The sequence below is a fragment of the Labeo rohita genome, chromosome 21 (assembly GCF_022985175.1).
Source record: "Labeo rohita strain BAU-BD-2019 chromosome 21, IGBB_LRoh.1.0, whole genome shotgun sequence".
In the NCBI taxonomy this organism is placed as follows: Eukaryota; Metazoa; Chordata; class Actinopteri; order Cypriniformes; family Cyprinidae; genus Labeo; species Labeo rohita.
The window spans coordinates 29,162,939-29,186,908 of NC_066889.1; the positions used below are offsets into that span (position 1 = coordinate 29,162,939).

Here is a 23,970-nt window from a genome sequence, read left to right on the forward strand (position 1 = left end):
AGACTGCTGATCACAAAATACATCCCTGGGACCTAACCATGCACACCTGATACTCATCAGCAACCATCAACAGCATCAACACAATTTCTGTCATTGTATGGCCTTGGCTGATGCTACAGGCCCCTAATAAACCAGTCTGCTTGAATTAACTTGTTTCTGGTTATTTTGGTTTGTATTTGTGCCAAAACCTTCTTCAGTTAAAAAAGAAGGAAACAGCAGTCATTGCATTTGGGAAAAAAAGATGAAGTTCTCAAGGTGAATGCATACCTTGACTCTTAAAAAAAAAAAAAAAAAATCAAGTCAGGAATCTTGGTGTGATTCTGAGGTTAGACCTTAGTTTAGTTGTCATGTGTCAAAGCAATAACAAAATATCATCACATAAACATTGCAAATATTAAATGTTTTGTTTCCAGTCAAGACTTGTTTCCTGTAATGGACTCCTGACTGGTCTAATATAAATAAAAAAAAATATTAGAATGCTGCTGCCAAGATTCTGACTTGAACCAAAAAATCTGAGCATATCACACCAGTCCTCGGGTCCTTACACTGGATTCCACTTGAATCTAATTAGGTCCTAACTCAAAACACATCTGTTTGTCTTTCATTTACTGAATACATTTAAATTTGACTGATTGAACTGTATTTCATTTATGTATCCTCTTTCTTATCCTATTCTTAATTTTTTTTAATTAATTTTACATTTTTTTTAATATAATTGTTATTCTCTATTTATATTTTGTATGCATCTGTTGTTTTTAATTGTTTATATTAATTCTTTTTTATGAAAAACACTTGAATGTGCCTTTGTGTTTGAAATGTGCATATAAATAAACTTGCCTTGTCTTGCCTTGAAAAACATAATATGGTGCAGAGTGAGGAAATGACCATGTGAAAAGCAAAGTGTTGCAAAAGCATGTGAACAAGTCAGACTTCATCTGACCAACATGATTCAACAATTATACCAAAGCAAATGGAAAATGGAAATGGAAATTTACTACTTCACAACATCATCCTGTGCCGTTAAAAACCTTGAGATGGAGACATTCCTTTTTGAAGACAACATGGCACAATATTTATGATTAAACACCAACAGAAAAATTATATACATTTAAATTAAACTCTCTTGATGCCACACAGTAATGCTTCCTACTTCTTGGTTTGACGTCTGTATGTTCACACCAAACCACATCCTGCTACTTCAGACTGTAGAATGAACATGGTTTAATTTTCCTAACATTTGTCTTGACATCAGGTGGATGGAGTGTTCATTTTGCTCTTTCTGTTTCTTTTTTTTTATTATTTAACTAATATTAATTTATTAATAGCTTTATCTGACTTTTTATAAGAATTTTTTTCACATTCAACATGGCACAAAGACAGAAGAGAGGTAAAACTTTCAGTTTGACTTGTTGACTTTGTGCATTGATGTATTTTTTGACAAGATAAAATGATTACATTTTATTTAGACTTTTGAGTTTCTGAAATCTATTTATTGGATATCAGTCTATTGAGGCACTGAACATTACATTGTTCAGATTTTAGATTATTTTTACTGTTATCTGGTCTTATTCTCTTTGTAACAGATGGAACATTTTCATATGCAGCAAAACAATCCACAGACTCTATTACAAGGTTTAGATTTGTGGTGTTTGGAAGCGATGAAGTTCTGATAAATGAAGCTTGTGATATTATTCTTAGGTCAGCAGATAGAATGAATAGCACTAAACATGGGACATGTGAGTTTAGAGAGGCGTGTGTAAGCGGACGCCATGTCTCTGTAGTAAAATCTCCTGCTTATCAGCTGGAACACTTGAAAATGTACCTGTCATTCAGCAGAAACAGGTCTATTAAAAGAGACATGGAGCTTTGTTACTCACTGGTCTTTCCTGGACCTCATGCATTTCTGTTAGTGCTTGGAGATGTCCGTAACTCTGGAAAAGAACATTACATTTTACAAGTTCTCAGTGACGTGTTTGGCCAGGAGGCATTAGACTACAGTATGGTGTTATTTATGCATGAATACAGGGACAGTGATATAAGCAGGAACGTGTGTGTGAGAAAGTGCAGAAAAAGGTTCCACATTTTAAAAAACAATGAGGAAAATGTCCTAAAGTTATTCCATGACACTACTGAGACGATGATAAAACAGAGAAAGGGGAGCTTTTTTACAAAGCATTTTGACTTGCTAGACAAAACTGAAGCTTATTTTAAGGTAGAATTTGATGCTAAATATGAGGAGAGGGAGAGTACACTAAAAGGAAATTTGGAAGAAATGAAAACATCAGAGGAAAATCTAAGAACAAAAATGACAGAAATGGAAAAAAGGAATTCTGAAAACACTAGAGAATTACAAGATCTGCATAAAGAACTGGATGCTCATAAAACCAGAGAAATTCAGTTAAGGATGGAATTAGATGCTTCCATAAGCAGAGAGAATCGTTTAAGTCAACAGATTGATGCTTTAAAAAAGAAAAAATATGAATTGAAGGAGGAGCTGTATGCTCTCAGGTATTATAAAAGACAGTTAAATGAAGAACTGACTGCTTTCAATGAAAGAGAAAGAGAAGAATTCCTGCTCACAAAAATACAGTTACAGAGGAACAGACTTCAGGAGCAAAAAGAAGTAGGCTTGCAGGCTTCCGCGCAAAAGGTGCATGACAGACAAAAACCTTTGGATAGAAGAGAGGTGGAGTTGGACGAAAGTGAAAGAAAACTGCTGCAGACCACTGGATCACAACACGGCGATCACATCTCCACAGCTGGTCCTCTCTCTCGTGGTGAGTTTTTCACCAAAGCGATGGCCGCTTTCGAAACACTTCATTGTAACACAGCTTTCAAACCTTTGCTAATCTTTTGTTTTGTTTGGATGTTGTATAAACATCATACTGTATATAATGGTTTTAACCTTAACTGACCTCTGTTCAGTTTTATAATGCTATTAAAAGTTAATGAATTATAATGGACATTTATTTATACTGATACAATAAAATTCATCTTCAGTGCTGCATCTAATGATGTTGTGCCATTTAAAACTCTGCAAATTTTTAGCAAATGTTGTCCTTATGAAGTGGCCATCTTTCTTTATAATAAATGGTCTTCACTTTTATTTTTTTTCAATTTAATGAAATTTAGGGATTTTGTGGTTAAAGTGTCCAATTATTCGGTTCTCATAAAATAAGTTTTTGGTTTTGAATACAAAATACTTTTCCATCATAGTGTCTGAAGACAAACTCAAACCTCAAGAAGACACTGGATCACTTGAGTTTGAAGGATTAAAACTTGTGAGACAAAACAACAAGAAATCAGATCCACTTGATAGTAAGAACTCCTTTGTGTATTCGTAGAAAACTATGCAAATCAAATGGCTAATGATTAGAGATGATCATATGATTAAAATTAATAAAAACAAAGAACATACACTACCGTTCATAAGTTTGGGGTCAGTACATTTTTATTGTTTTTGTTTTTTTTTTAAGAAATTAATACTTTTATTCACCAAGGATGTATTAAGTTAATAATTAAAAGTTTATTAAAAGTTAATAATAAATAATTTACATTGTTATAAAATATTTATATTTTGAATAAACACTGTACTTTTTAAACTTGTTATTCATGAAAGAATCCTGGGAAAAAAAAATCACAGGTTCCAAAAAATATTTGGCAGCACAACTGTTGATATTATCCAACACTGATCATTCTAATAATAAATCCGCATATTAGAATGATTTCTGAAGGATCATGTGACACTTAAGACTGGAGTAACAGCTGATAAAAATTCAGCTTTTCATCACAGGAATAAAATCTATTTTAAAGTATGTTAAAATAAAAAACATTATTTTATATTGTAAAAACATTTTGCAATATTACTGTTTTTTTCTATATTTTTAATCAAATAAATGCAGCCTTGATGAGCATAAGAGACTTCTTTAAAGACTATTACAAGTCTTACTGACCCCAAACTTTTGAACGGTAGTGTATAACAAGATGATCTCTTAAAGTAACGCACACACATGTGGGCTGCTATTGGGAATCCTCAGGTCCTTCAAAGTACTGTAACTGAACTCAAGATGTCACTGTGTTTTAATCAGTGTGTGAAAGCAAAATCAAGCCTCTGAGTGAAAGAGAATGTGAGATGGAAAGTGAAATAGCAGACTCACAATCCAGCAGATCACTTAAAGGTGAAGGACTGAAACCTGTGAGACAGAACAGCAATCTGCAAGATCGACCCAGCAGTAAGTATATCAGTACAACTGAACAAGAACAACCCCCCTTCATATTTTGTATGATGACATTCAGACATTTTGTGGCCTAAAATGTTGCAAATACTTCCAAATAAGTTTTTAGTTTTAAATATGATGTTCTTTTCAATCACAGTGTCTGAAGACAAACTCAAACCTCAAGAAGACACTGGATACCTTGAGTTTGAACGACTGCAACTTGTGGAACAAAAAAGTAAGGAATTAGATAGCGAGGAATCAGATCCACCTAATGGTAAGAATACTTTCATGTAGAAATATGTAGAAAATGTTAATTAAGTAAGATGTTGTTACTCATTTCATGGGGGTAGTGGTTCCCAACCACGTTTCTAGAGCCCCCCAACACTGCAAATGTTTTCCATGTCTCCTTAATCAAACTGATTCAGATCATCAGCTCATTAACAGAGACTCCAAGATCTGAAATGGGTGTGTCAGACAAAGAAGAGATGGGAAATGTGTTGGGGGGAATTCCAGGAATGTGTTTGGGAACCACTGACATAGAAGTCCTAAAGGTAGAATGTATAAAATGTTGATCAAAGCTAAATCACTATTTTCATCAAGAAATCTATTCTAAAACATTTGTAGGAAAAAAAAGATACCTAAAATATTCTGTCTGTCTCTTCCTCTTAAGAACTAAGTAATTCTATAAGTGGACTGTGACTGAACTACGGTGAGTTTTCGGGATTTTTCACGTTCCCTGTTAAGTTTTAATTAAACAAAATGGGCAATATAGACCTATATAAATCAGTTTAAAATTAAAAAAAATGTTCTCTACACAGTCTTTGCAACATCCTACAAACACATGAATGCTCTACTGTGCTTGTAAATTGTTAAATTCTTATGCTTAACTCTTGCTTTCTCATCATCGACAAAATTTTCCGACATTTATGACGCAATGTTTTCCGGCAATCCATTTTGTCACTGATAGGGGGCATTCTCTAACACCATAGTTAAGTGAAAGTATGTGATGTTTTTTTTCTATCTCTCTTCCTCTTTTTATTCAGTTTCCTGGAGTGCAATGTGCCAGTATCCCTCAGTACTAAATTAACATGTGACTGATGGGAAACACTTCATCTGATGGCAGTGCATGTGTTTCATAACTAACTGTATTAGTTTTCTTCAGCCAAGTGGTTTAGAGATTAAGCACAAAGTGAAAATCACATGATCACATTCCTGTGTAACGGTTCACATCACTGTGAAATAGAAAACCTTGTCTAAAGTACACTCACGAGTTTTAAACTTTTTTTTTTTAAACTAAACTGAGCATTAATGTAATGTGAATATTTTTATAAAGACTGTCACAATTTTGTATGATTGTACAATGAACCTATTTGTATATAAGCAATGTAATAGGCACTAATAAACTTTTTGTTTCAATCTATTGTAAACTTATCTTGCTTTTTTCTGTGCAGATTGTAAACATCATTAATGCATTCTAGAATAACTGACATTGGTACAGTGCCAGAAATGAATGCACAACTATTTAGAAAGAGTATAATTTATTTTGTCTGCCTTTTTCAGAAATTTCAGCTGTGAACACAACTGCATTAACAATGACTTGAAAGAAAAATACAGAAAACCATTATTAAGAAAGACACTGAACTGTCAAAGACACAGCACCTATAAACAATGAGTAAAAGTACAAAACAGTGTTGTTGTCACGTTGTTGCTGCAGGATGGAAGACAGGATACAACGTACGGAACAAATCTAATTTTAATTACTTTCACGAGGAACAGACAGGAACACAGAGCGATATCCACACACGTAGAAACACACTAATCAACAATATGCAACAATACTAAAGACCGACCGAGAACTCAACACAAGGTGGAACTTAAATACACAAACTAATCAGAACATACACAGGTGAAGACAATGAAACACTCAGGAAGAAACAAGGAGGGCGTGACTAGGGTGACGAGAGGGCTGAGTCCAGGGAGCACATGGTGAAATCACAACAAAAACACACGATGACAATAAGGATACGTGACATTACCCCCCCCCCTCACAAGGCGCGACTCGCGCCGTAACACATACACTGGGGTGGGGGGGTGGGCGCCCTGGAGGTCCGTGCTGGACAGACACCGGGTACTTAGGGGCGTACCTCCAGGGCGGATCAGGGAGTTCAGGAGGCCATGGTGGATCCGGGAGTTCAGGAGGCCATGGCCGGGTAAACAGTTCAGGTGGCCATGGCGGATCTGGGGGCTCAGGAGGCCATGGCCGGACAGACAGTTCAGGTGGCCATGGCGGATCAGGAAGTTCAGGAGACCATGGCCGGACCGACAGTTCAGGTAGCCATGGCGGATCTGGGGGCTCAGGAGGCCATGGCCGGGTAAACAGTTCAGGTGGCCATGGCGGATCTGGGGGCTCAGGAGGCCATGGCCGGACAGACAGTTCAGGTGGCCATGGCGGGTAGCCCCCCCCCAAAATTTTCTTGGGGGAATTTACAGTACTGCCAGCCCTAGGGAGCGCTGGATGAGGTGCTGGCTCAGGAGGGCGCGCTGAAGGAGGAGCCGGCTCAGGAGGGCGCGCTGAAGGAGGAGCCGGCTCAGGAGGGCGCGCTGAAGGAGGAGCCGGCTCAGGAGGGCGAGCTGGGCAGAGCTCCGGCTCTGGAGGGCGAGCTGGGCCGAGCTCCGGCTCTGGAGATGTAGCCGTGACGTGACTTGACTCAGCCGTGACGTGACTTGACTCAGCCGTGACGTGACTTGACTCAGCCGTGACGTGACTTGACTCAGCCGTGACGTGACTTGACTCAGGAACCACAGCCGTGGCTTGACTTGGCTCAGTAGCTGCAGCTGCAACTTGACGTGACTCAGAAACTTGACTTGCCTCAGGACATGCAGCTGCAATTTGACTTGATTCAGTAGCTGCAACTTGACTTGACTCGGGGAACACAGCTACAACTTGACTTGACTCAGGAAGGCTGGGTGGAACCAGCGGAGGGTTAGGAAGGCTGGGCGGAACCAGCGGAGGCTCAGGAAGGCTGGGCGGAACCAGCGGAGGCTCAGGAAGGCTGGACGGAACCAGCGGAGGCTCAGGAAGGCTGGACGGAACCAGCGGAGGCTCAGGAAGGCTGGACGGAACCAGCGGAGGCTCAGGAAGGCTGGACGGAACCAGCGGAGCTCAGGAAGGCTGGACGGAACCAGCGGAGGCTCAGGAAGGCTGGACGGAACCAGCGGAGGGTTAAGAAGGCTGGGCGGAACCAGCGGAGGCTCAGGAAGGCTGGACGGAACCAGCGGAGGCTCAGGAAGGCTGGACGGAACCAGCGGAGGCTCAGGAAGGCTGGACGGAACCAGCGGAGGCTCAGGAAGGCTGGACGGAACCAGCGGAGGCTTAGGAGAATTAGGGGAGATAATTGGAGCCGTGAACTCAATTGGGATTGCCCTGTCCATAATGTTCATACCAGTTATCATGACTGGGGACTTAGGCGTGGCGGCCATCTTGCGAGCAGGCTCTGGCGTGGCGGCCATCTTGCGAGCAGGCTCTGGCGTGGCGGCCATCTTGCGAGCAGACGCTGGCGTGGCGGCCATCTTGCGAGCAGACGCTGGCGTGGCGGCCATCTTGCGAGCAGACGCTGGCGTGGCGGCCATCTTGCGAGCAGACGCTGGCGTGGCGGCCATCTTGCGAGCAGACGCTGGCGTGGCGGCCATCTTGCGAGCAGACGCTGGCGTGGCGGCCATCTTGCGAGCAGACGCTGGCGTGGCGGCCATCTTGCGAGCAGACGCTGGCGTGGCGGCCATCTTGCGAGCAGACGCTGGCGTGGCGGCCATCTTGCGAGCAGACGCTGGCGTGGCGGCCCGAGGGACAGGGCTCTGGGCGGTGGCCGGCGGATTTGAGCGCGGGGATGCGGCCGGCCGCATCGGGCTGAGGACAGCGGCGGAACTTCGGAGGAGGATAGGAGATTTGGGACTGGGCAGGCGTCTTGAGTCGTTGGTACGGTATGTGGGGGCTCTTGGCTCAGGATGAGCTGGCTCGATATACTGTGTCTCAGTGGGGACTGAATGACGAGACCCACCAATATTCTTTACTTCCTCTATTTCAAAATCTGAGCCATTTAAATAAAGAATAAGATTGAGAAGTTCACTTAAGGAGTAATTACAGGAGGGAGAATCACAACGAATAGTCTCGTCACTCAGCCCCATCAGAAACACAGCGCCGAGAGAGGCATCGGGCCAGCCCACCTGATCGGATAGCTCAATGAAATCCTCCACATACCGCTCCAACTCCCGGTCGCCCTGCCGCAGTCTCCACAGTCTTTCCTCAGCCCGATCCATCTTCTCTTTAAAGGGTCGGTCTTTCTGTCACGTTTGCTGGTGCTGGATGGAAGACAGGATACAACGTACGGAACAAATCTAATTTTAATTACTTTCACGAGGAACAGACAGGAACACAGAGCGATATCCACACACGTAGAAACACACTAATCAACAATATGCAACAATACTAAAGACCGACCGAGAACTCAACACAAGGTGGAACTTAAATACACAAACTAATCAGAACATACACAGGTGAAGACAATGAAACACTCAGGAAGAAACAAGGAGGGCGTGACTAGGGTGACGAGAGGGCTGAGTCCAGGGAGCACATGGTGAAATCACAACAAAAACACACGATGACAATAAGGATACGTGACAGTTGTGGCACTGCTAATATTGTTGGCTCTTTTAGGATAATTTACTATAGTTTTCTCCATTTGCAAGTCTGGTCAGTCTGGTAAATGAATAACTGTCAAATGTAATGTTCTTGTTTCTGGTGTGACACTTGATCTGTATGTTTTGTGTACTTGATTGTTTCTCAGAATCTACCAAGGAAGTACATTTACATTTAAAGCACTCCATCTAGTGGCCAACATTATGCTTCTCAAGCCAACTGGCTTCACTGGATACTGGTGAAATTAAAAAATTCTACATAAACAAACAGTATGCCAAAAAAGTGAATTGCTCACGAGAGTCTACTGAATCAAGAATTTTAGAGGCTTGTGTAGACTGTCAGATCTTGATAAATATATTTTCTTCTAATGCTCATGGATGTATCTACTGTGAAAATGAATTAAACTGAAGTATAAGGATTCGGAACTTGGAAAAAAGTGCTTTAAAAAAGTGTTTATCCATGTTTGATCATCGCATTCAATTTGAGAGGCCAAAAGGGACAATGAAAAGCTCCAAAATGAAGCTGAGCAACCCAAGACCATATAAAGTGAGCTAAAACAGATGAGAATGGAACAAAAATAAAGAGGAACATCCCACATGGAAAGAACCTATATGAGGATATATGCGCATATATGAAACCTATATGCGGTATATATGCACATATATGATAATATATATGCTGCATATATGCGTATATATGCCACATATAGGCAAAATTGAGGTGCATATATGTGCATATACAGGCCATATAGGTCTCCTGTATTGCTTCTTTATATGCCCTATATGTACATACAAGATATGTCTCCTATATAGCTCATGGCAGGATCTGGTCATTTTAGCTCATATCTCACTTTGGCAACTGTCATACATGATGCCTAGCTCATATTTTCTATTATCAAGGCAATAACTAAGAACTAACTAAAAAAAAAAAAAAAGAAATGCAAAAAACTTATGTGCGAACACGTGAAATTAGTATCACATCCCACACGGAAATAACCTATATAAACATATATGTTTTAATATAGGTTTTGATATAGGTTTTTAATATATGTGACATATATAAAATTGGCCGTTTTCCTATATTATATGTACATATATGTGTAATTGTTTTATATTAAAAACAAAGAATCAAGCCCTGCCCAGATTTTAAAAGTAACGCAAAAGTAACGTAACACATTACTTTCCATAAAAAGTAACTAACATAATTAGTTACTTTTTCAGGGAGTAACGCAAAATTGTAATGCATTACTTTTAAAAGTACCTTTGCCCAACACTGTTTATATAACGAGACTTGATTATGATCAATTTGTGTGTTCTCTTGTGTTTTATGTAGAAATGGTTTATTCTCTTACTAAATCAGTGAAACCCTATTCACACACGCTGTCTCCATTGTAGAGGTATGTTGCTAAATGTGACCCTGGACCACAAAACCAGTCTTAAGTTGCTGAGGTATATTTGTAGCAACAGCCAAAATACATTGTAGGGGTCAAAATTATAGATTTTTCTTTTATGCCAAAAAAATTAAGTAAAGATCCATGAATGTTCCATGATATTTTGTAAATTTCCTACTGTAAATATATCAAAACTTAATTTTTGATTAGTAATATGCATTGGAAAGAACTAAATTTGGAAAACTTTAAAGGCCATTTTCTCAATATTTAGCATTTTTTGCATCCTCAGATTCCATATACTGAAATAGTTGCATCTCAGACAAAAATTGTCCTATCCTAATAAACCACATCGATGGAAAGCTTGTTTATTCAGCTTTCAGATGATGTATGAAGCTCAATTTTGAAAAATTGACACTTATGACTGGTTTTGTGGTCCAGGGTGACAAATGTGTTGTTAAATATTTGTGTTAAATTGTTGATTCAAAATGAGTTGCTCAAGTTGTTCTCCGCTAGGTGGGGATGTTTCCCGTCACGGTGAGTTTAATTGTATTTCATTGAGGATCTGTATTCATCCATTTGTGATTTATAATTAATTGAAAGTGTGTATCAGCCATGTTCAAACTGTTAATATTTAGTTTTAAAGAATTTAAGTGACAATTAAAAAAAGAGAACTGTTTTAAAATAAACAATGAAGCATTGCTGTGGGAATGGTTTATTCTCATACTACATCAGTAAAACCCTATTCACACATGCTGTATCCATTGTGCAACTACACAGATACGGTAGAGAGGCCGCCCAGGCAAGACCGTCACACAAGCGCAAGGAAGTGCACAGGCTTGAAAAGTGTTTTACTGCTGCTCCTCCACTGCATAATTGAAAGAAACAAAGCCTGTTCATATGCGACATTCATCAAGTAAGTTAACATTTCGTGTATATTCTAATCTAATAATAGAGATATAGTAAGAAACAAGTATCATGATTTAGAACAATGCTTACTGTTAGTATGTTTATTTAGTTTAGCTTTTTTTACTGTATTTTAAAGTCAGAAATTTTCAGCCTGGTTGCTGTGGTTGACAGTGCGTGACAACAACATCCTGTGGTTCTGCGGAAAGTAACAGGGATCCATTTAAATTTATATCACTGAAGCTTAGAACAGCTCAAGTTTGTGACCGACAGGTTTCTGTATTAAAAACCCCATCCTATTGGCTGGTACACTTAAAATCATCTGAGGATTTCGGATGAAATATGAACTGCAGTACTTCACTGCTGTTTCCTGGGCCTCATGCCTTTCTGTTAGTACACAGATGTGAAAAACTCTGGTAGAGAGTGTTATATTTTACGAGCTCTCGTTGATGTGTTCGGGTGGAGGTCTTGGACTATTGCATGGTACTATTTATAGATGAGGCAAAGCACAATGGTCCAAAAAAAAATCACTACTGTTTGAAGATGTGTGGAAGCAGACACCACATTTTACACATGAAAGTGTTAATCAGTTATTTTAAAAAATGCACTGGCTATGACAGAGAATAAAATACAATAAAAAAAATTTCACAAAACATCTGGAGTGTTTCAGAAAAGCTGAAAATTATTTTAAGAATGCATTTATTGTTGTGTATGCGGAAGAGGAGAACAAACTGAGAAGGGAACTGGCAGAAAAGGATGAAACTGCTGATAATCTAACAAAGGAAATTAAAAATATGAAAGAACAGAATGCAAAGACATTGACAGATCTACATGGGACAATTGAAGAAAATCTAAAGGACTTGGCTGACTCCAAAATCAGAGAGAATCAGTTAAATAAAGAGTTTCATTATTTCAGAGAGAGAGAGATTCAGTTAAACAAAGAATTGAATGATTCTAAAGACAGAGATAATCAGTTAAAATATGATAATGAAAAACTTCAAAGACAAGTGGAACAGCTCAATGAGAATAAAAGAAAACCTGATGAAGCAAAAGTAAAAGAAGCCTTTGTGCTTAAAGAAAATCTGGATGAAAGACACAGTAAATTTTAACTGTGATGTTGTCAGGGTTATGTTTAGTTTTTGTCCCTGTGTTCAGTGAGTTTTCAGTTGGCCTGTGACTTAGTTTTCCTTTGTTTCCTGTTTGTTATTCTGTGCACCTGTGTATATTAATTAACTTGTTAGTTCCTTTGATTGCTCCCCTTCTTAAACCCTTAGTTCTCCAGTAGTCTTCGTCCGTTGTCTTTATGAGTTGTGTGTATACTAGTTGTCTTTTCAGTTATTATTAAAATTATATTGTTTAAAACTTCATTATCTAATCTTCATCTTCCTGCCTGCTACACACCGTGACAGATATGAAGAAGTAAAAAACAAAACAAATAAAAAGATATAGTATAGATATAGCCTAATATATGTTACATCCTGGAATTGGACAGCAGAAAACTAAAAGTTAATATTTGATCTCTGAGATAAGAAACTTTGCATTGTTTATTTATTTATTTTTGTGAGAGTTGTCTATATATCACATTAAGTATAATATCACAAATATCAAATATAAAGTACATTAATGGTAAATCAAGAGCGACTCATACTCTATACTCTTGAAATGTCAACAATATGAATATGTCATGAATATAATGCGCAAGCATTCATTTACAGAAGATGACAACACAGATTTTGACAGCTCTTGACACCTCTAATTTTTAACAGATTTAGGACCTGATTTGTACTGGTTGAACTGATACATTCATTATTTTTATGCGTTTCTTCTATATCCGTTAGGAGTTTTTAGCCTCAAGATATTTTGTGACATTGCCTCAGGCATGTAACATCATGCCTGGACACAAACTGATGGAGATTCTAACTGCTGATGAATTCCAGTGTATTGAAGGATCAAGTATCAACTTGTAGATATATCCCACATTCAACTCTTTATGTGTGATATGATCATGTTTATGAGGCATACTGAAGTTATGCTTAAAATGTCTAAACATTTTTTGAATTATTTGAACCTTGAATTACTCTGAATGTTTACATAGTTTATTTTAATATTACTTTTAATACGTTTAAGTGATTTTAGTACATTTTTGTGCATGTAACGTTTTAAAGGATCCAGCTGAGCCACACTCATTGTACCAAACAATAAAGATATGAAACAATGCAAAAGTATTTTGATTTGAACGTTTCTGATTATACTGTTAAATATTATAATATGTATTTGATTAGAAGATGGGTCCTACCACAGGTTCATACAACAACACGCAGGATGTCTTTGGCATCCATTCAAAAACAAACAAGTACAATGTGTGTGTGAGGATGTGTTCTGGTGTCTGTCCAAGGTCTAGATCTTTTCCTTTTCCTAGGTACGTCTGTGAAGGGCACATAACGAAAAGAAGTTACACAAGGGTTACACAGTCAATCGTTTGATTGTTTTTCAAATAACCATTTTTATTCTTCACACACACAGTTAAGCAGGTAAGCTGAATTATTTGTTTCTTTGTGAACATAAACAGGTAGATAGAAAGTACATTTTAGTCTAAAGTGACAGCAGGCAAAAGTTCATTGCGTAGACAGGCTGCTGATTTTGTTCACAGTATTGAAATGTTTTGCAAAGATTTTTTTTTTTTACTGAAAAACTCCATATGCCCTAGTGTCCTTTTCTTGTCATATGATATGACCAGTTATGTAACAACAAGAGAAACAAGTGTTTCACAAAAGCATAAAGGACTTATACTGTGATTCTCGAAGGTTCACGTTAGTGCTTTCTTCAAATGCGTTTTACAGCTACGCTTATGATTGTCATTGATAATTTGACTGCACATTTACAGATTGGGCTGAAAAACGTCCAGCAGAAAATGGGGGCAGGAGGTGTAAGTCTACATATATATATTTTTTAATTTACACGTTTGACACAGCTAATGCGACTTATAAACTTAATAAGTAATTTACATTCATTCCATTGTTGTTTTAATATATTCATTTACATTTGTTCATTTAACAGATGTTAAAAAATGTTTTTAAAAAATGTAAGAGATCACTGACAAATTACTTAGAAAACTGATACAATGACACTGCATAAAGGCAAAACCATTTTTACAAAACAACTGGAGTGTTTCATAAGCATCTGACGCAAAGTGATACGGGGATAAAAGCATGCTTTTCTAAATGAATGAATGTAAATGTAAAAGAGTCCATGAGAAATCAAGTTTAATGCAAGTTTAATCTCTCATCAAACAGTCAAGTCAGAGAGAGATGGAGCTGGATAAAAGAGCAATGGAACTGGACAGGAGAGCAATGGAACTGGATAAAAAACAGATGGAACAGACAAGAGCTCCTAACTGTAAGAATTATGTTATTGATTCACATTTTGATTGATGCATATGATGACCGAGGGTCATAAAATAATTATACATTCATAAGATAGCTAGCAGACTAGCAAACCGAATCATAGACACGTATTTCCATATAAAACAAATGAAGAAACGTAAAGGACAAACAATTCCCAAACAACCCAGAGTCTAATTAACTTTTTGTACAACGATAGTGTCACACTTAATATTTGTGGGGAAAAATAAATAAATTTATTGAAATGTAAATTAAGAATAATCAAATTACATTAAAATAAATAAAATTAGACAATTTCTAAAATAAGGCACTATAATTTCCCAGTGTTAAAATGTGAACACAAATATTGAAAATAATGTACTTTTAACTGCACCCAAAATCTCTTTTAGAAATGTTTATGAACACTCCAAAGGAGTGTTTGAGGTTTTTGGGGTTGCTTATGTTAAGGGTACAACAGTCCCATAAAACTGACAAACCCTTTGGTATGTCACCAATATTTATGCTGAAAGTTCAAATGCTTGTCAAATTTATCATGCAATTCAAACAATGAGTTTTGTTTTGACGCTCTGGAATGTTGTGTGTGACAGGTTGCGGTTGCTGCTTCATTCAAATTGCATCACAGAAGAGCGATGAATCAACTACCATGATCGATTCACAACTTAGTAGCAACCAAAATAAATCAACTGAAACTAGGGTAGGTGTGACGATCAAGCCATTCCCTCTCATGTAAAAACACACACCTGAAGCTGATCAAACGTCAACACCAGCACTATAAGTAAAGCACCCCAGTCATTGTATGGCCTTGTTTGATGTGCCAGACCTCTCACATGCTACTTTCCTCCTTAATGTTCCTGTTTATCGCAAATTGCTACTTCAGTTACTTCATCTAAGTTGATCTTGATTTTCTCAGTTATCTTAAAGCCTGCAAGTACTCCTAGTTGTCTTCTAAGTATCCCCTGCCTTAGCTTGTTTTCCTTGTGTGTGTGCTCAAATGTATCCAGAAATGTTTATTCTCAACATCTAAGATTTCAATATTTGTAATTTACCTGTTTATGAAATGTGTTCCTATTAAAACATCTAGTAAACCAACCTGTGTAAGTTGATCTTGTTTCTGGTTGTCGTGACAGCAGGCAATGTTTTTCGTAAACACGTTGTTATACTGGTTAAAACTTGCTTCATCTGATTAGATTAACTAAGGGTGAAAAAAGGAAAAAAGTTGCTGTTTGTAGCTTCCATGAATTCTGTTGATTCTGTCAGACTTATGATATTTATTTTTATGCATAATGTTTGTTCATTAGATTAAAGCATTTTAGATGTTTAATAGCATTAGTGAATAGCAATATTGTGTTGAAATGACAAGGAATGAAGAATTACAAATATTTATGGATATTTTCTCATTTCTTCATTTATTTAGCTTGTTAGCTTGTTTACATAAAAATGTTGTTCTTTAAGAAGTCTAAAACATTTTTTTAAATATTTGTCTAATTGCAAAACACAATTGCTGTGTAGTAATGTATTAATATAGTAAATATTCTGTCATCATTCATTCACTTTCAAGTCATATGACTTCTGTTGACTGTGCTGTATATACCCACACAGGAATGCAAAAAATAAATACAATGTAATGAAAATGTAAGGACATCACAAATATTAAAGGAGAAGTCCACTTCCAAAACAAAAATTCACATATAATTTACTCACCCCTTTGTCATCCAAGATGTTCATGTCTTTCTTTCTTCAATCATAAAGAAACTGTGTTTTTTGATGGAAACATTTCAGCATTTTTCTCCATATAATGGAATGATATTGTGCCCCAAGTTTGAACTTCCAAAATGCAGTTTAAATGCGGCTTCAAACGATCCCAAATGCGGTTGTAAATGATCCCAGCCGAGGAAGAAGGGTCTTATCTAGCGAAACAATCGATTATTTTTATAAAAATAATACAATTTATATACTTTTTAATGTCAAATGCTCCTCTTGTCTTACTCTCTTTAAAAGAATAGAATGGTGATGTTTAGAAGATGCAGTATAGTATTTAAGCCTATAGGGGGCATAACTGCATTTGTGATGAGCTGTGGAAACACATGGTTTTTCTTGCATGTCTGTTGTTTGCTTCTGTTGTATCTTTTGGAAACCTGAATAAGTTTGGATTAAGAATCAGAAATGTGTGTGTAAATACTTTACTGACACAGATTTTCACCAAACGATGGAATTTATATGCATTTCCTATTTCTACCTTATTCCTCTGTTGTTTACCATCTTTACAGTATCTGCATTTGTTATTTTATTTTGCACTCTAATCTGTTGAATCTCTACTTATCTTTTCAGTGTGTGCAAATCTTTAGCAATTAAAGCATCTCATAGGTTTAGGGACATATTCCCACACACTGTATGTCATATAACCTAAAGTCACTTTGTTTGGAAGAGTATCTTTGTTAAAATCCCAAACCTAATAACAAAAATAAATCGACAAATAACAAATTTACATTAAAGTGATTTGGTTTTTGTTTTCTTTGTGCACAAAAAGTATTCTCGTAGCTCGATGTCACATGGACTATTTTAACGATATCCTTACTACCTTTCAGGGCCTTTAATGTGGTAGTTGCATTGCTGTCTATTAGGGCTGCATGATTATGACAAAAATCGTGATTTTCGATTATTCCCTTGAAATTGTAATTGCGATTATTAATTACAATTATCACAATTTACATTTAATGATGTTTTGAATAGCTTTATACCAGTGTTTGAAGCAATGCATTCCACCTTTTTATATATAGTTTCTAATTTAAATATAAAAAAAGTAAAAATTTGAAAATGAAAACAATGAAAAAAAAAAAAACAACAACCTTAAGATAACCTGTTTGAAAAACACCTTATCATAAACATCCTAAGCAAGCAGAATAATGTAAGTGGATTTTTTTTTTGTATTAATTTTTATTAATTTATATATATATATATATATAATTGTGGCATCTGTAATTATAATTCCGATTAGAAATTTAATTATTGTGCAGCCCTACTGACTATGCAGGGTCAGAAAGCTCTTGGATTTCATCCTAAATATCTTCATTTGTGTTCTGAAGATGAATGAGATGAGTAATAAAAGTAATAAAAAAGTGTTTTCCAAATATTTGTAATATTTTGTATAGAAATAAATTATGCATAAGTGAATATTGTTTAAATCGAAATACACTCATATACTCTGATGACAATCGCTGAAAGATGTCAAGAAAACAGCGTTACTTTTACCATAGTAAAGAAATTCAGAGTCAACAGCTTGTTCCTAAGTTATTCCTAAAATATTCCTAAGTTTAAAAAAAAAAAAAACCTCTAGAATGGGGTATATTGCTAAATATGAGACACAATATGGTGTGTCTCAAAACCAGCTAAAAGCCATCGGGGTCAAAAGTGAGATAATGATACTGAGTGAATGCTCCTGACACATAGTATATATTGTTTAAGTATTGATTAGTATATCTGAGAATAAATCATATTTGAATATGATAGTTTGGGTTTTGTTGTTAATTTTAGCCTTTGCAAAAAAATGCCAATAAATATTTTTTGGGGAAAAATGTATCCTTTAATATTAAAGTAATGAGTCAAGTGAAAGGTTTCATTTATTGTTAACAGCATTAGTTGTGAAATCGAATTGAAATTGATCTCATGATGTATCATAGTTATATTTTTGAACTTTCATGCTAATTAAAATATACTGAGTGAAAAATAACTGACAAGTATTTGCAATATATTACTACTCAACATATCAGATTTTTGAACTGGATTAGGTGAGCAGTTTTATTTCTTGCTTTTTTTTTTTTTTTTTTTTTATTTTGTGACTTTTTTTACAGCATGACAAGCTAAAAATAAACAAAGAAAACAAGGTAATGTAGTATTTTATTTTAAAACGTCACATCAGAATGTTACAGCGAAAATCAAAAATACTCAGCAAGTATCACTGTTGAATGTGAAGAGCTGCTGGATTCAGTGCAGCAGGATGAAGCAGAGCAGAGAACTGCAGAGGAACAGGAAGCTGTGAGTGACACTCTGAGCACCGTTACACAGGTTCCCCTCACAGCATGAGATCTCACTCATATAAGTAATGAAATCTGGGCCATTGCAAAGAGATTTAGAGAGACAACCTTTAACGTCTGCTGTCAGTTCTTTCACTGTCACTGATGAAAAGAAAGAAAACAAAGGTTTACCCAAGCTGGAAATTGATAAACATCAAATGCTTAATCAATTTTTTTTCCCCAGGGTCTCACCTTTTGCTTTAAAGCAGCGGTCTTCACTCCCTGAACAGCTCACTCTGTTTGAGCAGCTCTGTCCATCACAAGAGTAACATGTCTTCCCATTGGGGACTTTAGAGGGATCTACAGGATGAAATTGTATATTTTATTTTTAAATATAAAATCTAATTAAATAACACTCTGTTAGTTGCACTATTCAGTCAAATCACAACTGACAAGCTGCACTATTGTACTGTATTTCCTGATTGAATGTTCTTTGGAATTAAAATGAATGTTGCTTTTAAAGTCATTTGCATATGGTCAGGAAAGCACAATACCTGGAGCATCTTGGGCGTTGCACTGGTCGTTGTTACAGCACACTGAAGAAACTTTTGCAGGACTGTGGCTCATGGATCCAGTTGCACAGTCAGCAACACAGCCTTTAAACTTTTTTTTAGTACTGACGCTACCTGAAAACAAGAATTTAGGGAAGACCCGTTTATGGAGATAAAATAATGCCATAAAGATTTGCATATGAAGAGTAGGTGTTGTGCAAGTGTACATAAGACTGTAAGCGTAAATTAAATTTGCACGCGCAAGAGAAGCTTTGTAAAAGTGTAAATCGCGTTTCAAGCGTAAGACAAAAAAATTTGCAGCATTTTACTGTTACTCGTAAGTGTAATTCATGTATTGTGAAACTGCAGCTTCATGCTTTCGCAAAATAAATACGATCTGCATTCTTCCGACTTCCATTTCTCCGCGCTTACACTTTTGGCACGTTCTTTTCGCTAAAATACGGTCAAAAGCACTGCAAGTCTGTGAACAGTGATTTATACACGAAAACAACAGTTTAAAGATCTGCAAAACGGATTGACTGTGTAGGACCAATCTGTATGTGTAAAAAAACAAACTGTTGCAAATGTCTAAATGACTTGTTGTGTATGTAGCACACAAAGTTGCCAAAATAATCAGATATGTACAGCTCCGTCTTTCTTTTATCTGTGCTTACACTTTTGGCACGATTCTCTCACTCACTGAGTTTTGGGAGCTTGAAGGGGAGGGCGGGGCCACCACCTTTCTGTAGCCAATCAAATGAGACTCTCGCTGACTCCATTTACTCTTATCTGATTGTTTCAATAAACACATCACACGCCAAAACATTTATCTTCATTTAGTTCTCGCTGCCGGTGGAATGGTACTTTTAATGTAGACATACAATAAAAATAAAATAAAATAAAATAAAAACATGATATAAGTTGTGTACCAGGCTATGTGTTCATACTAAATTTCGAGCTGTGTCCTTTTCCTCCTCAACAGGCAATATATGATAGTTTACTGTAATATTGTAATTTTGATGATACCTAATACTAAAACTGCCACGGGGTATATTTTACCCGTGGCTGTTTTTTTAAATGTAGCCTACATAACAGACTTTAAATAAAACATTCAAGTCTCCCAGTCATTGAATTTTACTAAAATGGTGTAATTTACAATCCTCTAAAAAAAAAAAACGTCTTTTACTTACTGAATTAGCAGTTGAGATTCAAAAATAAAGTCAAAATTAGTAAAAGAAGGCGATTTATGGATGCTGAAGAGGTTAAAAGCAATAAATGCCATTAGTCTGAGTCAGCATCTGACTGTGATCTCATATTTAGATGTTTCTTCATGAAAACAGTGGCATAATACACTGAAATAAAATGTTCTTTAGGCGTGTAAAAACGGTAGTCGTGTGCTTGGGTAAAATTTACCCGCTGGAGGTTTTTAGGTGTACAGCGACCCCTGGCGGTGCTAGTGTTAAACCTGGTATCTGCACTAGCAGCATAATTTGTAATTTATAATAACATGCATAATTTCACCTGTCTACTGATCAGGGACGATTCAAATTTTTTAACTAAAATTTGGTTCAATATAGTGAATATAATATTTATTTATTTCTTTTCACTTTAACATGTTTTAATTTAAGGAGATTTTACAATTTTTTTTTCAAAATCTTCAAAAATTTCAAAGTATACAATTGAGTGTTAAATACAATAAACAATAACATCAATAACATCAGCTATATATTAGGCTACATTTGCAACAGTTTGTTTTTTACACATACAGATTGGTCCTACGCACTCAGTCCGTTTTGCAGATCTTTAAACTGTTGTTTTCGTGTATAAATGACTGTTCACAGACTTGCAGTGCTTTTGACCGTATTTTAGCGAAAAGAACGTGCCAAAAGTGTAAGCGCGGAGAAATGGAAGTCGGAAGAATGCAGATCGTATTTATTTTGCGAAAGCATGAAGCTGCAGTTTCACAACACATGAATTACACTTACGAGTAACAGTAAAATGCTGCAAATCTTTTTTTCTTACGCTTGAAACGCGATTTACACTTTTACAAAGCTTCTCTTGCGCATGCAAATTTAATTTACGCTTACAGTCTTATGTACACTTGCACAACACCTACTCTTCACATGCAAATCTTTATGGCATTATTTTATCTCCATATCCCGCGCATCTACTTTTGCAATAACGAACTTAAGCGTGCAAAATACGCGATATGTAAATGGCCCCTTAAATGTCAAAGGTTGCATTTTCTTATTTTAAAGATTAATTCAATCTTAATATCAATTATATTGTTAGCATAAACAAATTAAACAGCATAAATCTAAACAGAATATTCCATGATTATAATTATAAATTCTGATAGGAAATTAGCAGTTCTGTGAGAAATTCCAGCATCTCCATTGGTAAAATATAACAGTGAATTTCAATCCATCATATTGAACTTACGTAATGTTGTTGTTACACTCAAGCACTTGGAGGATCCACTGGGACATGTTTTTACTGTTTGATGTGTACAATCACCCAACAGACCCGAACACTCATAACAGCTCAAAGAGTGTCCTAAAACAAAGAAAGGTAGCAAGAGAGAGAGAGAGGCATTAGTGATCTGTATTTGTACCCAGTAACATAACAAACACTATTTGTCTTTGTACCTGCAGTAGAAAGAACGAACAGAAGAAAAACTGAGATTTGCAGATCCATCTTTGATCAGGAGGTGAATGAAATAACATGTCTGTTTCAGTGCTCATTTTATAGCTTTTCAAAGGGGAGGGTCTTTATGAGCAAATGAAAGTTTAACAGAAGTAGACATTACACAGTATCATGTATCATCAAGTATTCATCTTATATGTAGGTAGTGGTGACAGTATTTGGGTTTTTTTATGTTTTGTTCAGCTCTGGTTTATTTTATTTTATTTATTTATTTAATATTAATCTAAAAAAAAAAATCTAAAAAACAAAAAACAAAAAACAAAACAGTAGACATTACTATGAACAGATACTGTAAAAAAGTAATTACAATGTATAAGTCTGCTTAAACCAATCCTCTTAAAGGGATAGTTCACCCCAAAATGAATTTTTTTTTTTACTTTTCATCATTTGTTCATCCTCATGTATTTCCAAACCTGTTTGACTTACTTTTTTCTGTGGAATGCAAAAGAAGATATGTGTGATATTCTGATATTCTGTTTCAGTTAAAATGGTGTCAACACACAGAATAATACTGTGTATTTCAAAGCACTTCAGTGGACCTTCAAGTACAAAAAATGTATAAATGGTTACTGTTGTTGTTACCGTCACTGTCACCACTGCTATAATAACAACAATACAAAATGTTCAAGTGGGTTAATTGACAAGGGATCTTTAAGAGAGGAAAAAAACAATAGTAAGAATGATGATAATCTTAATAATATAAAGTAGAAAAATAAAATAGGATACAATAAAAGAATGTGAGAGAAAGGGGGGATGGGGTGGGATCAGGGGAGATCATACACACTGTGTGGTACATGAAACATCCTGTTTAAACAGAACTGTAAGTTTCATTTTCTTGGAAATCATAAATAATTAGACTAGAGACATTAGAAAGACAAAAACTGAGCCTGTAATGACCCAGAACACACCACATTCTCAAGCACAACTAAAATTAGTGTCATTAAAGTCATTATTATTATTTTTATTATAATCGTTTTGCAAGGATCATACCCAGTGACAATAATTTTCTCTTTATGAAATATTACTTGAGCAACAACGTAATTTGTGTAAAAGGATGTGGTACATTTTTATGGCAATAGTAAGTGCAAACGTTGCTCTTTAGTGACAAAATAATAAAAGTTAATTTTCCTTTTAATTAATTAATTTAGTAGTTTTATTTTAAACATGCAAATAAAAAACAAAAACCTTTTGTTCCTTTGCATGCATTTTTACACAGCGACAAACCAGTGTTTAAGGAAGTGGTGATTGCTTTTGCTTTGATCATTTTGTACAAGAAAAATTCTTTAACCACTGGATGTTTTTAGGTGTTGCGACTGGCAGAGCTGGGCATAAATTAGTGCTGTCAATCGATTTTAAAAAATTAACTAATTAATTGCACATTTTTTCTGAAATTAATCGGTTAATAATAAAATAAATTTATATTGGTTAAACATGTCTGCTGTTATATTGCCCACTCTTATAGACCTTTCAGTACCAGATGTAAGCTCATTCTCTACTTTTGATAAATCTTTTGCAAGGCAAACATTGAGCGGTTTTGGCATGTGTTAGGCATGCATGCAACGTGTGTCTGTGGTTAAGTGGCTGTCGCCAGAAAAAAGATCATAATGCTTTTTGTTAGTCTGTATAGAGAGTGTGAGGTTTGTTGAATATAACAAATCTAAACCTTTTTCAGCATCTCTTGTTATGTTTTTTGTAATTTTCATCCTGAAGGCAAAACAAGCCAGCTTGTTGGATGAGTTTGTTCCACAAATGTCAAATGGAATACAAAAGTGCAAATACAAAATACCCTGCATATACTGGAGGACTGTATTGTATAACCTTACAAAACAGCATATAGTAAAATAAAATATAATATATAATATATATAAAATAATAAAATTATTATGACCTAATATTTTGTCTTAACATTTCAATGTCAACCTGTAACATGCAACAATGTTTACTTTCTAATTATTGCTATATTCAAACTGAATGTTTGAAGCTAACTGCTGAAAAACTATTTGTTTGGCAAACTCTTTTTGAAACTGTATTTTTTAAAAACTCTTTATTATATTCTATAATAGCTTTTTAGGAAAGTACACATTGACTGCAGATATCAT

At 36.0% G+C, this 23,970-nt stretch overlaps 2 protein-coding genes and 1 long non-coding RNA gene across 7 annotated transcripts; 2 read left to right on the forward strand and 1 right to left on the reverse strand.

Moving 5' to 3' along the window:
• The first annotated feature begins 1,225 nt into the window (after positions 1–1,225).
• On the forward strand, positions 1,226–5,603 carry LOC127152083 (protein Hook homolog 3-like). Of its 5 annotated transcripts, none has more exons than XR_007825032.1 (7): positions 1,226–1,387; positions 1,584–2,777; positions 3,217–3,318; positions 4,089–4,232; positions 4,375–4,768; positions 4,888–4,926; positions 5,261–5,603. XR_007825032.1 is itself a non-coding variant. In XM_051092496.1 (7 exons), exons 1-6 carry the CDS (start codon positions 1,366–1,368, stop codon positions 4,914–4,916), a joined length of 1,608 nt encoding a protein of 535 aa, XP_050948453.1. In that variant the 5' UTR covers positions 1,226–1,365; the 3' UTR covers positions 4,917–4,926; positions 5,261–5,603. The 5 variants fall into 5 exon arrangements, 4 of the variants coding, with proteins under 4 accessions (XP_050948453.1, XP_050948454.1, XP_050948455.1 ...); XM_051092496.1 differs by having other exon boundaries at positions 4,375–4,491; XM_051092497.1 differs by having other exon boundaries at positions 4,375–4,452.
• Positions 5,604–11,099: 5,496 nt separating this feature from the next.
• On the forward strand, positions 11,100–15,797 carry LOC127152698 (uncharacterized). Its single transcript, XR_007825126.1, has 5 exons — positions 11,100–11,213; positions 13,623–13,734; positions 14,088–14,129; positions 14,497–14,599; positions 15,192–15,797. It is a non-coding gene; the product is annotated as an uncharacterized LOC127152698 (long non-coding RNA).
• A 2,704-nt stretch (positions 15,798–18,501) lies between these two features.
• Positions 18,502–21,867, reverse strand: LOC127152880 (CD59 glycoprotein-like). The gene is made up of 4 exons (XM_051093760.1): positions 21,814–21,867; positions 21,608–21,721; positions 19,169–19,300; positions 18,502–18,974 (listed from the first exon to the last, which is right to left on the reverse strand). The coding sequence occupies exons 1-4, from the start codon at positions 21,860–21,862 to the stop codon at positions 18,841–18,843; spliced, it is 429 nt and encodes a 142-aa protein (XP_050949717.1). The 5' UTR covers positions 21,863–21,867; the 3' UTR covers positions 18,502–18,840.
• Positions 21,868–23,970: the final 2,103 nt, after the last annotated feature.